This window comes from Rhyacophila brunnea, unplaced genomic scaffold (genome assembly GCF_057557595.1).
Source record: "Rhyacophila brunnea isolate RB1 unplaced genomic scaffold, BYU_Rbru_1.0 scaffold_5, whole genome shotgun sequence".
Taxonomy (NCBI): Eukaryota; Metazoa; Arthropoda; class Insecta; order Trichoptera; family Rhyacophilidae; genus Rhyacophila; species Rhyacophila brunnea.
In genome coordinates this window covers 3,146,041-3,165,641 of record NW_028233170.1, presented here as the reverse complement: position 1 = coordinate 3,165,641, position 19,601 = coordinate 3,146,041, and the positions used below count along the sequence as shown (strand labels likewise).

Sequence of the window (19,601 nt, the reverse complement as noted above, 5' to 3'; positions counted from 1 at the left end):
ATCCATATTGCAGATATTTCTGTAAAATAATTCATTCTTTCCTAATTATATTACGTGATATTTTATCATCTAAAATATTAGGTTTTGTAAATAACTCGTTAATTTAACTATATAGTTAAAATATTACCAAAATCCACACATCACCATTGACTAATTATCAGTGCTTCTGCTTCTGGGCATATCAGAAGATTAACGGCACTCTATTAGGAGTAGCTAACTGTATCGCGTTTTTTTCTGCAACACGAGGTTTAGCAAACAACTTAACTGTTGATTGAACTCTATTAGTATAACCTGATAAGTATCGTGGACTGGAGGAGTACCTAGCTATTATGGTAAATAGTTATTTGAATTTATCTTCACTCTCATTCGTCTCCTTGCTCACCTATTAGGTCCATACTCTGACTCATACACAGATTGAATAACAATATATTGTGTACTTGCCAGACCCAGGATTCGTACCTGGGACCCACGTCGCAATAGACCAACGCTTAAGCCGCGCAGCCATCGTGGTAAGTAGGTAAACTAGGTTTGAAAATAAATGTCTCGAAGAAAAAAAAATTGATAAACTACTTTGCTGAACCAAAAATAATTCTCAGAAATGGAACTCAACTTGATCGGGTCAACAAATACGTATATCTCTAACAACAAAAATGTCAATTGACAGAGGTACTTATGTATGATGACATTTCTCGCATACCCAAACTGACATGGAGTGCATTTGGTCACCTGTATAGAACTGCTATCTTGTCTATCTAAGAGAAGGCTCAAAAGTCAAATTTAGTCGGTCAGAAAAAATGGACTTAGCTAAATAATAATACTAATTGCCAATCATTAACATCGCGCGCTTCAATAATTCATTTAGTATCGTTTTATAAAATCGAAGGATGGAGGTAGGGTGTTAAGATCCGCAATAAATAGTGCACATTAAACTTTAATAGTCACATGTATTTGTTTTTATACAGTACAATAATTTACAGATGGTATTAGTTAGTTTTTAGAAATGAATAAACCCAACCTAAATCAAGCCATAATAGTTTTGATATACTTTGGACGATACGACAAAATTGTGCATACTTTTTCATTCATACTTGCCGCCCCTAGGCAACACCAAAAAGCCGCCTCATTTTATACAGTATCTTTATCATCCTTTCATGAGTCCAATATCTAAGAAATGTGTTGTATGGATACATTACTAATAAAATATCAGACTAATTATTCAAAAATCTGCACGTGTCGTTTCTGGTATGTCTCCAAGTATGTCGAAGGGCAATGGAAGTAAACTAGATATCGCGAACCCGATAAAACCAGTCAGCTGATTTTTTTAATGGAAAGATATTTTCGTTATTACTAAGTTTAAGTAGCTATTTCTATATATTCCAAATAATTCTCCTCGATTTGCCGCCCTTCGAGTGACTGCCGCCCACAAGCGACGCTCAATATGCCTACCCACACGGGACGTCACTGATTAAAATGACATATTACATATATTGTTGGTTCATTGTTTTTAAATACCTTTCGCCCTGCCCAAACTAAATTATAATAGATAAAAAATATTATTCTATCTATAAAATATCCACAGTTATGTATGATTTAATTGCACAATTTTAGATATTTTATAGATAGACGCGTATGTTTTGACTATTATCTATTATGATTTGGTTTTCGCAGGGTTTAATTGAATTTTAAAAACTAACCGACACTATCTGTAAATTGTGATTGTAGTAGTAGTTCAATGAAAAAATACGTATGACTGACAAACTTTAGTGTGCACTATTTATGGCGGATCTTAACAGCCTACATCCACCCTTCGCCACTGTTATGTATGCTTTACTCATGACAACTGACAAATCAAGGGACGACCGGTATACAGAGACAAAATATTCAAGAGGCGACCCCGTGGTCCGGCCTGTACACAATACCATGGCCCCCACATCCTTAAGCGGGCCCCCAGACCAGGATCTTTGGCGGCCCCCCCGACCCATCGCAATGGATAAATGCAGTGTGGCGCTCTACATAGGGATTGCAATACCGAATAAAAATATCAATACCGGTTTTTCGGAATTTCTTATTGAATACCGGTATCAATACCAGTATTTCTTTAACATTACATAAACAGAAGTAGGTGCTTATCAATAAATATAGCTATTAAAATCTTTTTAAAATATTATTTTATAGCAAAAACCTACATACCTACATTTATTATATTGACATTTTAAAATATGTATTGATCATAATAGTGATTTTTTACAAATAATTTGAATATATTGATAATTTTAACTAAAGCCCTCAAAAGTTCATCAAGTGCTAATAAGTCCGGCTGCAGGAAAAGCTTCTTAAATTCAACGCTTATAGAATAATTATTGAACATTTTTGTCACGGATGTTTTCTATTTCGAAATAATATTATGATAAATTATCGCGACAATTACTTATATAAATATATTTGATGAAATTTGTTTTATTATTTGTCACCTCTTTTGGATTCACTCAATATATTTGCATTTTAGCAGCGAGTGTGCTTTCCTAATACTGAAAATTCCGGTATTTTGGATTTTCAAAACCGGTAATTAATCGGTAAAAATCGGTACCTATTGATAAATACTGGAATACCGGTATTGCAATCCCTAGCTCTACAGTAGCGTTTTCCAAATCGTGTAGGTACGCGGTAAAATTAATTTCTACTTAAGTACCCATATTTAGTGTTTTTTTGTATATTTTAATATATCCATTTGAATTATGGAGTTGTACCGTACAACCACATAATATAAAATAATAATATTATTGGAAGGAAAATAGCGCCGCAGCCGACTTTTTTTTACTATTAATGCAAATTTGTCATGTGTGTTTATCTCACTTATCTGGTCGACTCGCCTCACCGGGCCCCCAAAATAGAGCCCTGTCAGCTCCCCCCCCCCTTGTGGGCATGCACAATATACTATATACGGATGCGACATCCATATTGCAGATATTTCTGTAAAATAATTCATTCTTTCCTAATTATATTACGTGATATTTTATCATCTAAAATATTAGGTTTTGTAAATAACTCGTTAATTTAACTATATAGTTAAAATATTACCAAAATCCACACATCACCATTGACTAATTATCAGTGCTTCTGCTTCTGGGCATATCAGAAGATTAACGGCACTCTATTAGGAGTAGCTAACTGTATCGCGTTTTTTTCTGCAACACGAGGTTTAGCAAACAACTTAACTGTTGATTGAACTCTATTAGTATAACCTGATAAGTATCGTGGACTGGAGGAGTACCTAGCTATTATGGTAAATAGTTATTTGAATTTATCTTCACTCTCATTCGTCTCCTTGACCGAGGCGTTGGTCAAACTGAACAAAATATTATCTGGTCATGAGATTGTTGTATTTGAAGGAAGCCTTTTGGCTTCTCTCCGTCCTGTGCTTGAGGTATGTAAATAATATTATTATAATAATATTTAATTGTATTTGTACGTATGGATTAGTCATATAAATAGTCTCATCTATTGTGTTAACTATAAATTCATGGTGGAAATGCATTGTATTATTAAATTAAATCAATAATATAAATAGTATATCCGGTTTTTATGTTTTGAAAAATCAAATAGGTATGAAAGATTCGAATCAATTAAAAATCGAACATGAAACTATTGTCATTTTAACTGTTTTAACTATCAATTCTTAGGTAAGACATACAATATAATATTAACACAATACTTAGACACAATATGTTTTTTTTTTGGCCATATCCAATTCTAAGAAGATCATAATGTACCTCCACAGAGTGGAGGTTTGTATTATTAACACATTTTTGTTTTCACGAGAAATGGATGTTAGCCACTTGCTCAACCTACATAATATTAGGTCTATACTCTGAGTCATACATAAATTGAAAACAATATATGTGTACTTGCCAGAGTCAGGATTCGAACCTAGGACCCACGACGTTATAGGCCGCGCGGCCACCGTGGGTGGTTCTTATCGCATAAGCTAATTCATTAATGATCAGTACCGGTTTCATTCACTTAATTTTGACATTTTAAACTAATAACAAATATACATTCTCAGAGCTATTTTATACTAACAAATTTAAAGATAAAAAAAATATTTATTGAAAATACTTATTAAATATAAAATTATAAGAAAATCCCTTGCTAAAATAATTTAATTAAATCTACATAGCTTCATATAATAAAAAAGAATAATATAAGTACCTAACAAGTACTTATTACATATTGTGTTTTATTTAAATTAAAACAATATGATTATGTTTTTCAATGAGACAATATCCTATTTGGAATTGCAATATTTTTTTACATATAATACTTTAACATAAAGGTATTTTGTTTATAATAACTCATTTTTACAACGTTTTATTAGCTCGTATTCTTGTTTTTCCGGTGGTTATTTGTCCAGTACAAATCTTGGAATCGATTTTTAACTAACTTCCCGACTAGCTAGATATTTGAAACTTTTAGAATATTATATCAAAACACGATGCCAATGCATTCTTTTAATACTTTTAGCCATCTCTAAGCAGAATTGAATTCATTTTCAGTCAATTCTGTTTTGTATGGAAAGTTAATTCAGAAAAATCCGTAAAAAAGTAAAAGACTATTATTGGTTGCTAAGGGGGTGGTCCTAGCAACTAAATTATTAATATATACGTGCGTTACTATTGAAATCAAAATGACATTTCAGTATTCTATATTGGTTTGTTTGTTTGTTTGTTTTTTATTTACTTCATATCAAGTACAAGTTTGAGCATATTGAGCATAATAATTCAACAGAAAATTTATAAACGTTGTATATAAAAGGTTCTTTTTATCTTGTAATTATTTTGTAAAATCTTGTAAACTAATCTTGGTACGATCTTTGTCATAATACGATGCATGAATACATTGAATATTCGACCAAAATCGACGTTCTAAAACAGGTAAAATTTTGATTACTCAACCTTTGAGTAAAAATATGTAAGTCATCAAGCAAGAGTGACGTAAACTACATCATAAGGTATCGCATTCCATATTAATTCCAAATTGAATTTAGTTTATTTTGGCCAGGTGAATTTACTAAATTACAAAATAATATAATATTAGGAATAGTGTTTTATGGAAATATGGACGTATTTAATTTAATTATATAATATACACTTGCATCACCTGCATCTAACAATAATGTTTAAACGTGATTATTTTACCACGTTTTTATTAGCTCGTATTCTTATTTGTCCGGTACAGATTTTTTCTTGTGTGTCCAGTACATTTTTTTTCTTGTTTGTCCAAGATTTGTATTGGACGATTGAAGATTTTTAACTAACTTCCCGACTAGCTAGACATTTGAAACTTTTATTTTAGAATATACCTATCAGAACATGATTACAATGCATTATTTTAATACTTTTAACCATCTTTAAGCAGAATTGAATTCATTTTCAGTTAATTCTGTTTTGTATGGAAAGTTATTATTGTCAGTTGCTAAGGGGGTCTTAACAACTAAATTATTAATTTATACGTGCGTTACTATGAAAATTAATATGAAATGTCAAAATGACATTTCAGAATTCTATATTTATTCAGTATTTCTATCAAGTACAATTAACAGTTTTTATTAATACATAGAATTGTCAAGTTTATATGATTTAACAGAACATTTAAAAACGTGGTATATAAAAAGTTCTTTTCATCTTGTAATTATTATATTTATAGCTAACAAAGCAAATAGTATAATATTAGTTTATTTAAGAAAAGTCTATGCATTGTGTAGGTATGTGATATTTTGTAAATGTTACATACCATAATATTATAATGTTTATTCGAAATTCAAAAAAGTCGTGATTATAGGAGATGGTATATATCTATAGTACTTACACACGAATATTATAATTAGTGTAAATAAGAAGAAATCTGTGATACCGACTTGTAATTATTTCTTATAGAATTATTACAGTTTTCGCGCAGAATTATTAATTGACCATCGACGAGAAACGTTGTTTTTTAAATATGGGTGAAATTAATGATAAACTTCTCTAGTATAATGTATTTATTTGTGTGTCAACGTCAAATATTGAAACTCAAAAGACAATTGTAAATTGATGGAGTGGTCTGATTGTCCAGGATGGAGATGGATGGTATCTGGACGAGGCCAAGTTTTAGTGACAAAAATAATGATAAAGGTGACACATGATTGAACCTTATTTAAGATTAAACAAATTTGTCAATAAACAAGTTTTTTTTTTATATCATAGTGATTATTAATTTTGCTTAATATCGTAGTAAACAAATTTTTGAATAGGTAATCTTTTTCGAGCGTGAATTAATTATCCAAGCGGTTAATTGTTCGGGTACAATGCTTTACCCAAATCGTGTCAACAATGTTAATTTAGATTTTTGTGTATGGTACTTGAGACTGCTACATTATTCAGAAATCGATAAAGTAACTAAATTTCTAAATGAGGCACTCCAACAAGACGTTTTATAAAACGGTGGCCAATTTGTGAAGTAAGGCGATACACTATGGTTATTTTTTAATGTTATAATGTTTAATGTTTGATGTTATAATGTTTAATGTTATAATGTTTAATGTTATCATTAACTGTGAATTATGCACGGCGTTCAATTTACCGTGAACCATATAGATTTAAGTTTTGTACAATTAATAATTCAATCCAATAAATTGAGTCATTTGAAAAAATGAATACAGTGTAAAACTTAAATCAATTAGAATTTAAATTCAAGTAGGTACCTTCAGTAGACATTGAAGTTAATGGCCCTACCAAACCACACCCACCCCGCACCACACCAGGTCTTAATCGGACGTATCACGGGACCCTACGTTTGGTATTAAGCATCAATTTTTTATGACTGGGAATGTCTCAGAAGCAGTTACCCAAATCTTGGGTAACCACGCCACGCTCTCAAGTGAGCTTTGACCGAGTTTACACATTTTAGTCTAATGCAAAGTACCGGGGGAGAGAAAAGACATAGAGAATTATCAAAAAGAAATTGAATTAAAGATATATTTACCAAAAAACGAAGCTAATCATACGGACAGTAAAAATTATGTGTAGTGATCTTCACGTCCACAGTAAGACGTCGCATTTTTTTTTAAAGCAAGATAATTGTCCTTTGTGGCGACCAAGTCGGACGGTGGTACACAGTATTTTTTGTTTAATTGAAATTTTACTTACCATTTGTGTGTTTCAGTGTACATTCAAAGTATCCATACGGAGACGATGACGCTCTCTTTTCCGTAGTAGAAGCCGAAAACATCCTCAATTTAAGGTACCCAGTCAGTCATGTAAACCTGAGAGGAGATGTTGGTGAAAAATTACTGCTGAGCTCTTATGTCGAGAAAGGATCCTTCGCCGAAGCTAAAAACCTGTCCAAAGTAGACCCTGAGCACTTCATGACCGGACTGAATAGTCACGCCGGTTATATCACGGTGGATAAGAAATATAATTCTAGTCTTTGGTTCTGGTACTTCCCTGCCAATGATATAACCGTTGAAGATGCTCCCTTCATTATCTGGCTGCAAGGAGGACCTGGTGCGTCGTCACTGTATGGCCTGTTTGAGGAGTTGGGACCTTTCTCAGTCAATGAAGATGGAGGCAGTTTAAAAGGTAAGACATAGTTTATGTTAACTTTTAACCTATGACATTTTATATAGCTAGGCACTGCCCATTGGATGACTTTTGCACGATATGTGAAAATGTAATAATATTATGTTGGCTTTGATAAAATGACTGACTGAAAAATTCGGCAGAGGAACCCTTTCATATTATTAAAAGTTTATGTGTTAGCAATTAACTAAAAAAACTAAAAGTTATATTATGTACCTATATTAATGCAATTATCATAATTATAGTGGGTATAAAAAACATACACTTACCCCATAAACTCTTCAATATTTTAACGCAAATTTTGACAGTTACAATATGTAAACTGTACGTAAAACATTTCACCGTAGCACAGTGCGCCGTGAGCTTTCTATCGGAAAGAGATGACCGTATACTATACGGTGTCCAATTTTATTAGATTCAATATGAACATTAATTCAATTTTCATAATTTATTTTGGAAAAATTCATGAAATTGAAGAAGGAAAACCTAACCTAACAAATAATCCTGTATATCGGCTATTTTCAAAATTTGTTTGCTGCTGGTTTCCTGTAAAGTGTAAACCGATAAGGACTGTATTTTATTTAGACAAGAATTTTATGTCAGTACTATACGACCAAAGCGGTTGGACGGTCTATAGTATTCTTCTTCTTCTTCCACCCTGTCACGTCCCAACATTGGGGCATAGGGCAAGCACAAGTTGGCGCCACTTCCCTCGGTCCATCGCCAACTCCTGCGCTTCCCGCCATGTCAGACCTGCAGCACGTAGGTCGCTTTTGTAGCACCGCTGCAGGGTGAGGGAGGGCCGGCCATGGCGACGGAACCCTTGAGGCTGTGCCACAAGGATACAAAGTGCCGCACTCTTTGGCGGCATCCGGAATACGTGTCCCAGCCATACTCTTCGTGATAATTTTAATATACGGCTATATATTTCCGATACAAAATTTTAGGGTGAAGTGTGATACGGTGAACTGCATACGTACAAGTTTCCGGACACGAATTTTGACATGACCGTTAAAAACTTCTAAGCGACGAAACGTCTTATTACTTCAATTAAATTGAAATTAAATTGAAAAAAGTAATTAATTATTGACTAAGTCGGTATCACAGATCTCTTCTTATTTACACTAATTATAATATTCGTGTGTATATATCTACCATCTCTTATAATCACGACTGTTTTTAATTTCGAATAAATATTATAATATTATGGTAACATTTATAAAATATCACATACCTACACAATGCATAGACTTTACTTAAATAAACTAATATTATACTATTTGCTTTATTAGGTATAAATATAATAATTACAAGATAAAAAGAACTTTTTATAAACCACGTTTTTAAATTTTCTGTTGAATCATATAAACTTGAGAATTCTATGTATTAATAAATACTTTTTATTGTACTTGATAGAAATACTGAATAAATATTATAGAATACAGAAATGTCATTTTGACATTTCATATTGATGTCCATAGTAAGGCACGTATATATTAATAATTTAGTTGCTAGGACCCCCTTAGCAACCGACAATAATAACTTTCCATACAAAACAGAATTAACTGAAAATGAATTCAATTCTGCGTAAAGATGGCGTATTAAAAGAATGCATTGTCGTCGTGTTCTGATATATTCTAAAAGTTTCAAATGTCTAGCTAGTCGGGAAGTTAGTTAAAAATCTTGGACAAACAAGAAAAAATTTGTACTGGACACACAAGAAAAAATCTGTACCGGATCAACAAGAATACGAGCTAATAAAAACGTGGTAAAATAGAGATGCCTATACCTACTAGGGATTCCAATCCCGGGATCCCGGGATCCCGAGCTATTTTCGATACCTATGAATCCCGGTATTGATAAACATAATCCCGGGATTTCGGGATTGATTTTTTTATCAATTTTTATGGAAAATAAAAGAAAAGCGAAAATAAAACAGAAAAAATACTAAATAAACTGAGTTTGAATGAAGTTTGATTTATACCCATGTGTAGGTTGCCGATTCATTTTATTTTTTCACATGAATTATCAAAAATGAGAAAGATTGGAAAAAAATAATGCTTCGAACTTTTAACAAAGTAATTCTACCATGATATCATACGTTTTACGGTAGTTTCATATTTGGCTGACTAATTAGATTTATGATGCGGAAACGCCATAAGTACGCCATGATTATTTGCTTTACTATTTTAAATCTCGCTAATCCATTCATAATGTCTTTACTATCAGAAACAGCAATCTCTTATTAAATTCACATTATTATTTATATTACAATATTATTTACTCCATTAAACTTGTGTATTTCCAAGATTGAACGTATACAAACAATATTAACAATAAATGTCTTAAATAGTATAAATTATACTAGATTTATTTTTGACCGATTTTATCAATGTTATTTGTAAATATAAAAATTTTATATTAACAATGGAAAAAAAATTCCAATCCCGGGACCAGTCCCGGGATCCCGGGATTGTCAAATTGTAATCCCGAAATCCCGGGATCAGAATTTTGGCTCGGGATTGGATTCCCTAATACCTACCTACTTCCACTATTCCATGTCATAATATCAATTATTAAATACCTACTTATTATAATCATAAATGCTAATCATATTATTTGCAGAAAATCCATATTCTTGGCACAAAAATCACTCGATCCTGTTCATAGACAATCCTGTGGGAACTGGTTTCAGCCACACAGATAGCGAAGATGGATACACGACCAATCAGACTCAGGTAAATTTTTCAGTATTTTAAATTATCTTATTTGCTTAATTTAATCTAATCTAGTACACCGCCCAGCGTTGCCAATTAAACTTGAATCAGTTAGGCGTGTCTTGACCGTAGTTTAAATGGTTTCATTCTTGTCAGATACTGATAGATACCGAGAAAAATGACAAGGCGAAGGCTTGATTAATTAAAACATTATGGATAAATGTCTAGTTTATTAATAATTAGTCTGCTCTGCTACTAACAAAACAGAATGTTTCCAGCTAAAATATATAAATAAATACAAATAATGAATGATTTTAATTTTAATATTACAGATCGGCGAACACCTTTACATTTTCCTCCAACAATTCCTGCAAATATTCCCAGAGCTGCAGAAAGTACCCCTCTACATTGCCGGCGAATCCTATGCCGGGAAACATATTCCATCCTTCGCTTATCAGATTCACAAGAAGAACCCTGAAGCAGAACTGAAAATTAACCTTAAGGTAACTATAATAAAATCATCATATTTTGTGTAACCATATTCACTTCATTAAAATCATTTGATGACACCATGATTCAAACTTGACATAATAACCATATCAACATTGGTAAAATCCATGCTGGCGTTAGACTTTTTGGATCAGCTAAGCTGTTTATTATTAATTTTGTCTTCGAGACATTTATTTTTAAACCAAGTTTACAGCTCAGGGCTCGAAATGGACCGGAGCGCACCGTAGCGCCGTTCCGGCTCATAAAATCCACAAAATTATCGTTCCACCTTGTGGAAAAAATAATTTGACCGTCTGAGGTAGATATGCCATATAAAATATCTAACACGTATTTTTATAATATATAAAATTAGATACGTAGGTATGTTGAATTACAAACAAGCACACATATTGTTTTTCAATTTGTGTATGAGTCAGAGTATGAACCTAATAGGTTGAACAAGTGGCTGACATCCATTTCTCGCAAAAACAAAAAACTGTTAATACAAACCTCCACTCTGTGGAGCCTCAGATGATCCTATTAGGATCGGACATGGTCGGAAAGGTATGATAATATTTTCGAAAAATTATTGAGCGCTCCGGTTTGTAGAATTTTCTATTTCTAGCGCTGCCTTTAGGTATCTACGCTTACCATATGACCATTATAACAAAAAATCTTACACACTTATTTTTATAAAATACATGTAAAATTAGATAGCATGTTGATATTTTCGTAAAATTATCAAGCGCTCAGGTTCGTAAAATTTGCCATTTCAAGCACTGTTACAGTTTTGATTTGCAAACTACTACATTCCATCCTGGAAGTCTTCGGGGTATTCTATAGTATTTAATATACATCTGTAATCCGTAGGTGCCTAATAAATATTCGTTTATAATGAAAATTACTTTACTTCACCAGTCAAGTCACCTGAATAGTTCTTTCAGAAGAGCTATGAATAATTTGGGTGAGGTCGTATCGCCTTGCCGAACACATTATGATTATGCCAATAGTAAACTTACAAGATTGCTTATAAACTTTAAACAGAATTATTATATTAATCTTCTTACTTTTCACTACTAGGGTCTCGCTATTGGCAACGGTTTTATCGATCCACCTACCATGATGGACTATAGTAGTTATGCTCAGCAATTGGGTCTTGCTGATGATAATCTGGCTGCGAGGATGCGAGGACTGGAATCTGAAGCGGAGGCTGCCATGAAAGTCAACGATTTGAAGAAGGCTTATTATGTAAGGAATACTTATATTGCATTTTTTAATTAACTTCGTTATATATACATATAGAAAACTACTATCACTTTCAATTAAACAAATGACAATAATTAGATACCTACATGGTTTTTTATGTTATATTTAAATTTATTTTCAAAACTTGACAACAGCGGAAGCAAATATGATTACAATTGAAATTGCGTTCAATTGTCGTAATTATAATTAATTTTATTGTGCCTTACCACGACATTAATAATCATTTATTTTAATTTGTATGGCTAAAATGCCATTAATTCATTGGAAAACCTCCCTTTGAAAATTTAAAAAATAATAAGTACCTACTGTTTATTATCTCAGAAACACTGACTTCACTAATTATCACTAAATATGAATGAACAAATAAAGAAACACTTTCGATTGACTGAAAAAATTTTCAATTTAGACCATACCTAGGTCTCCAACCTTTTGACTTCACTGAGTAAAAAGGAAGGAAGAAGGCTGAACATAAAATGCATAATCAGAACTTTTTCTTTGTGTGAAGCTTATCAGACACCATTAGTGAGGGGTACAAGATTAATCAATGCGCTCCCCAAAGACATTGAAATCTTCAATGATGTGCTGTTTTATGTTATTAAAATGTTATTTTAATACATAACATTGTCTATGTTTTATATTTTTTCCTTCTCTCTTGTGACGGTAATATTTTGTTATATATTAGACATGGTTGTATTTTTATTTAACTTGTTTGGTTAGAATCAGCTTTTTTCGATGTAAATCTCATTTTGTGAACGTCATGAAGTCTGAGTTGTTATGTCCACAATGTTTTGTTTTTTTAAATAACTAGTAAATACATATAATATTATTAGAAGGGATAAATTGAGTTTTGTATTACTATTTCGTGTATTATTAATAATATATTTTTTGCGTAAATTTTCCTATAAAAGGTTGACAAGTTTTTTTAGCTCTTCCTTCCATTTTTTTCAAAACTTTTCTGCCCAAAAAAACGTTCAAAATTCAATGTCAACTAGAACCATCATAACTTGGGTACGATTTTATAGCGCTATATACAGTGTTACGGACTATAACGAGGGACAGTGCCGTAGATTTACAGCTAAAAGTGCGAGGGGGGTCCGTAGTTCCCCAGATCACCGCTATGACGTCCGTTGGCAAAATATAATGGAAATACTATTATACCTGAATATAGTAGAATGCAACTCGCAGCTTGCGGGTTGGTCACACCCGATCTATAGAGATTGATAATAAACCCATACAGTTAGAGTTGTGTTTCGGGAATTTCCCGACGGGAATTCTCGAGAAATTTTCGAGATTTTCCATCCCGAATCTCGAGAATTGAAATTTTTAACATTTCGGGAAATCCCGGATCTCGAAAATCTTTTCTCGGAATTCGGGATTTCTTTATTATCAAAAATTAATTGAAAAAACGATTTTCTATATGAAAAAGTGGACAGGAAACAAAAAACCGTTCAAAGACTGATCGGGGCATTTAACACAATTAAGCCAACGTCGACTCAAAATGAGCGCAATTTTTACAACATCAAAAATTTTGTGTCTCAAAAGCGTACGAGATCTGTCTTAACATAAATAAATAAAAAATCATATTTTTTTTGGAATTTGTCTGTTTTTACACTGATTTTAAGATTTTTATAGGTTTTTTTTTAAATTTCCTGATATCTCGAGAAATCTCGAGAATTCTTTTCTGGAAATCCCGAATCTCGAGAATTCAAAATTTCATAATTTCGGGAAATCCCGAATCTCGAGATTGAGATTTTCTCGAGAAATACCCAACTCTACACACAGCGTATATAATTATAATCCAACTGCATTTATGTATTTATGCATTCATCTATTATCTATTAAAATACTAATTTCTTTTTTCCAGTATTACGCCGTGAACTTGGACATGCTTTCGAGGACTTCTAAACTGAAACAATTCTATAACTTCGCATATGAAAATGAAGTCTCATTGTACGGTCGCTTTACCAAGTTCGTCCAGCGGCCAGAGATACGATCCGCCCTCCACGTAGGCTCCACCGAATTCAGTTCGATCGGAAAAGTTTATCAAAAGCTCGTCGGCGACTTTATGGCCACCGCTAAGCCTCAACTGGAAGAGCTTCTGGAGCACTATAAAGTATTGGGATACAGGTAACATTAACTTAAAAAAATATTTAAAAAAAAATAAGATAATTGTGTAGAGGTTGTTAAAAGTAAGGGCCGTATTGATAATTTTTGTTAGAATTATTGGTACATGTCGGTTATCCTGGATACAGCAGCAAACACAGTTTGAAAATAACCGATATACTGGATTATTTGTTAGGATAACCTAACCTAACCTATCTTAACTTAACCTAAACTAATCCAAACTAACAAATAATCCAGTATATCGGCTATTTTCAAAATGTGTTTGCCGCTGTATCCAGGATAAACGTATAGAACCGAATTGTTTATTAATTGGGTAATATTGTTTAGAATTTCACATTTAGTGTTAACCGAAAGTGCAAAAGCTAAAGATATTCCGTGGTGAAGTTACCCGTGTCCGGAAACTTGTACGTATGGTGTATATTAAGCCTCCATTGAGGCTTCATGGCTTTTAATAAAAAAAAAAAAAAAAAAGTATGGTGTATATATTAAAGACCGCCCAAAATCTTTGGGTCGTATAGTACCTACTGACATAAAATTCATGTCTAAATAAAACACGGTTCTTGTCAGTTTACACATTACAGGAAGCCAGCAGCAAACAAATTTTGAAAATAGCCGATATACTGGATTATTTTTTGATAGGTTAGGTTAGGTTTTCATTCTTGGATTCATAAATTTTTCCAAAATCAGCTATGAAAATTGAATTAATGTACATATTGAATCTAATAAAATTGGAGACCGTATAGTATACGGTCATCTTTTTCCAATAGAAAGCTCACGGGGAACTGTGCCACGGTGTAATGTTTTACGTATAATTTACATGTAACCGAAGTTACCACCATTTTTTGTATAAGTATTCTTAGGTTTCCTAATACTGCTTTGTCGTGTAAAACGTGATAATTATGTACTTATTATTTTCCAGTGGTCAAAATGACATAATTGTAGCCTACCCATTGTCAGTCCGTACTTACCGTAGCATGAAATGGAGCGACAGCCAAAAATATCTCGTCGTCCCCAGGAAGGCATGGTACTACGGGAAAACAGTCGTCGGGTAAGTGTTATACATAAAATCATTACAATTTGTGTAATCGTCCATGCTGCGATGAAGTCGTGAGTCTCGGTTTCGAATCCAGGATCTTGAAAATTCACTTGAGAGTGGGTCGATTCTTTAGACCCCGCATCAGTTAAAGTACGACCTTATAGGTCAAAAGAAATTTTTTAAAGTCATTTACTTGAATTGTATGGATATTGTCCATGGCTTTATCCAGACTTTCTCTAAGATATTCTTATATTCTGTAGTCTAAGTGCCAGAAGATAGATATACTTATATAATACTCGTATATTAGCCATATATTTTTTTCTGACTTATACGCGGTACAAATGAAAAGTGCAATTCTTAATAATATTGACGTATCGTCGCTATAGGATTTGTTTCCCGAATAGACCAAATGTCAATTTTACAGGAGACGAAAAACAAATTTCACTGTCGTATATTTTAATATCAGTAGATGTATCAATCATTCTTTCTATACTGTATGATTGCAACATTATCTAAGAATAGATTCCAAGAATAATATACTGGTATAAATCATTAAATGCACAGAAAATGCGTTTTATTTTTAAGTACTCACTGTGGATATTCGGGAAATTTTTAGCGCTCTCTCAGAATAATGGATATTCGGGACAAAACATGGACGTTCGGGATTTAAGACCGTAGCGTATTGCTGCACGGCCCACAGATTACTGAGTGGTCAAAAAGTACGTGCCTCAAATGTTATATTTATTTACACGATAATTGTTAATAATTACCTCTACTATTTAAATACTTAATGATCGTAATTACCCAAGTTCGTATGTAATAATAACATGCGGCAATCGCTTTTTCGGTTTTTTTCGGATTAAGTAATAAAATAGTTTTTAAGTAATTAACTATTTTTTTATTGAACGAATAATTCACAAGATTTAAGAATGTACCATTCTAATAATTAAACATACTTACATATTTTTTTAAAATCACTTCTGAGAAAATATATTATAAGGTATCTACTACTTCAATTACTAACCGACGTCACGGTCATTTCTCCAATATTTTATGATGGTACTTACTCGTACTTGCTAACAATTTTATATTAATACTTTTTCCAAAAAAAAAAATCTTTTTATATATATCTGTATATTATTATATCTATATATTTCTATAATTGACAATTAAACTTATTACAAACCACCAAATAAATATTATATATTTACTATTGTAAGGAATAACAACACAAAATAATAGCATGTATAAATTAATTACCATTGGCTGCTAATATTAGGTAGGCACCAATATCCTAAGTATATAATATCCACCATATAAATAGTTACTAACATACATATTAAATTAAATTAACTATCAGCGCATTCAAAAATAAATAATAGCATCGCCTTTATTTTCATAGAAATACCTCGATTAAAAGTAAAATAAAGACAAACAATGTTTGATTAATAATAATTTGAAATAATAATTATTTTTTACGTCATAGTAGTTGCCGGGTCATACTGTAGAATTCATATAACCGTTGGGATTTTGTGTCATTTATCAAAACAAAATGCAGTTATTTAGGTTAAAATACTCACCTCCACAACTCTACTGTAAGTTCAGGGCGAACTGGTGATGTATCAGCTATGAATGATCTCTTCAAATTTGATGAATTCACTATTAAAACAATAGTAACGTTAAAAACAATATCAATAAGACGAAATTCGAAAGAAGTCTCCCGACGGCCGAAAAATATGAGAGTGGGCGTGATTGTTTTAGAGCTAGACAGCGTGAATGTGGGAGCGAGATGCACGGCGTGAGCGCGGTTTGATTGGCTAAAGTCATATTCGGGAAATAAACACTCAGCCAGAGATATGTTTCGACCTAAATTTACTTGGATATTCAGGTACGAATAGTTGGACATTCGGGAGAACACCACGGACTAATTGTAACTTAACATGGCGTATTCGGGTTTTTTTTAAAAAATATCTGTGTTCCTAGATAAAAATATATTGTTTTTATAAATGATTTCGGTAGAGTTCGATAAAAGAAATTGAACTGCATTAAAATGTCGATTTCGACAAAAATGGATATTCGGGAAACAAATCCTATAGCGACGGTATGTATCCCTGATAACTAAACTAGAAATCATATGTTAAATCAGCATCAGCTGTTTGCTCTCCCAAGGTGAAGAACCAACCTGCCATTGGTGGTGCCAATTGGGCGGGTAATAGCTCTTAAATTCGGATATCGATATATTCCACCAATGTTAGATATGGCCAATATATTTTTCTGACGTATACGTGGTATAAATGAAAACTCTGCCATTCTAATAAGTAATATTGACATAAGTATCCCTGATAACTATCATAGAAATCATCTGTTAAATCAGCATCATTTGTTTGCTCTCCCAAGGTGCAGAACCAACCTGCCACTGGTAATGCCAAATTTGGAGGGCGCTTACTATGTTTAGGTGAAGGTGAGGGTGACTTTAGGTGAACGCTATTTTATAAATTCTTAAAATAGCGTCTCCTTAGCAAACTCGGTGTACTTCTTTAAACTTCTATAGATGTATAATTGTATTTTCACTGCTTTTGTATGTTTATAATATTATGTTCTCTTTCCTATATTTTCATTTTTATCGTTTTTATTACTATTCTTCTTTATAATAATGTTTCATGTCATGTTTTGAACGTCTTAAACTTATAATTTGTAATGTGCACAATATGTTGGGGAAGAAAATGAAATTGAGTATAATCTTTAATCGATATTAAAATATTTAGCTTGCACGTTGACTATGTAATTGTATCATTTACCAATAGTATTAGATGTCAAGTAAATAAAATGTAATTCCTAGTTAAGTAAATTATTATTGACTCTTATAATATATTGTTTTTACTGGTTTATTATATTCCTCTTTCATCGATTAATAGCAAATTTATTTAATATCTCAAATATGTTCCTCCAGATACGTGAAAGAAGCTGGCAACTTCCAAGAAGTCTTCGTCCGGAATGCTGGGCACATGGTACCGACTGATCAACCGAAGCGAGCTCTCCACCTCATCAGCTCGTTTGTCAGGGACATTCCTTTGAAGACCGCTCCTTATGAAGAATATTAGCCTAACAATTAAAGTAATCACTCCATGTGGCGAAGAATCTACGAGAACGGAATTTAAGTAAAACTTAACTGTCCATTCTGTAACATAATATTATGTGTTGTTATTTATTTATTTAATACAATATAATGGATATAGTCGTATTTATTAAAACATGTTTCTTTTGTTTGTATGCTTTATTAGTGAAGAATACCTACCTCAATACATTTACGCACACAGAGAATATGACCCATTAACAAATATACCATCACATTTTTCATGATACTACACGTGCATAAAGACCCAAGATAAAACGGGTCTAGAACGATTCGGCGCTGGACAACTGGGCGCCACGCAATCGAATAAAACACGAAAATAAAAATAGACGTTCATGAGTTAAATGTACTTTAAAAATATTTATTACTAGCTGACCCGGCAAACGTTGTTCTGCTATATAAATTATTTCTAGTGAATATTTTGGTTGTTAAATAAAAAATACCGAATTTATCGTAAGTGTGTGGGGATGGGATCTATGACATAAAGAGGAATGGAGCGCTGTAGACGATGACCGCCAATAAAAACAAAAAAACACCAACCATTCATTTTCTCAATTCAAAATGAGTAATGATGTTTATAATGAATGAATTACCTGTGACAGGGTCTCGTTGTTTAATGTTTATGCAATATCCGTCTTGTACCTTCCAGAAAATTAGCGGATATTGGAGAGCGTCGTATGAACGGTGTGCGTCAGCGATGAACTCCAGATTATTGTTTCTTCTTCGAATCACGATTTCTCGCGTCGATGTGCGGTCGCCAACCATGATTCCAGCAATGTCGTCAACAACAGGCGCACTGGATCGACGCACGTGCTCTCCAGCTGGTGTTTTATCAGGATTGATAACAATAGCGTGATTGTCACTTTGCAATTCGTGCATGTGTGCTTTGAAGAATTTCAATAATTCATTGTGCTCATTCAATATGGCGTCCAGTTCGCCGACGATGCGCCTGGCATTAGGCAAATTGAGGTTATTGTAGCCGCAACGTGCATCCACACGATTGTTGTCCTCACCGCCCATGAAGAAGATTTGTAAAATATTATGTGGTTCGTTTGGCATTGGTAGCAATGAGACTACTTTGTGGTATACTTGGCCTTTGATTTTGAATGTAAAATGGAATTGTTGACCATTTGCCGCAGTATTGTGAACTATTTCTGTTGCTCTGAACGAAGTCATTTGGAAGCATGAATTGAATGTGCGAATGGACTTCAGGAACAGGT

General features: G+C 32.8%; 1 protein-coding gene across 1 annotated transcript; it reads left to right on the top strand.

The window, feature by feature from the left end:
• Positions 1-7,206: 7,206 nt before the first annotated feature.
• Positions 7,207-18,495, top strand: LOC147065906 (venom serine carboxypeptidase-like). Its single transcript, XM_085955458.1, has 7 exons — positions 7,207-7,616; positions 10,242-10,354; positions 10,666-10,836; positions 11,903-12,070; positions 13,953-14,215; positions 15,132-15,260; positions 18,199-18,495. Exons 1-7 carry the CDS (start codon positions 7,403-7,405, stop codon positions 18,347-18,349), a joined length of 1,209 nt encoding a protein of 402 aa, XP_085811584.1. The 5' UTR covers positions 7,207-7,402; the 3' UTR covers positions 18,350-18,495.
• The last annotated feature ends 1,106 nt before the right edge of the window (positions 18,496-19,601 follow it).

Excerpts from the sequence above, each read along its gene's own strand:
- LOC147065906 (XM_085955458.1), top strand. The coding sequence starts at position 7,403 with ATGACCGGACTGAATAGTCACGCCGGTTATATCACGGTGGATAAGAAA. Across the intron at positions 10,355-10,665 it reads ACACGACCAATCAGACTCAG|ATCGGCGAACACCTTTACAT; the intron begins GTAAATTTTTCA and ends TTAATATTACAG. Across the intron at positions 15,261-18,198 it reads TACGGGAAAACAGTCGTCGG|ATACGTGAAAGAAGCTGGCA; the intron begins GTAAGTGTTATA and ends ATGTTCCTCCAG.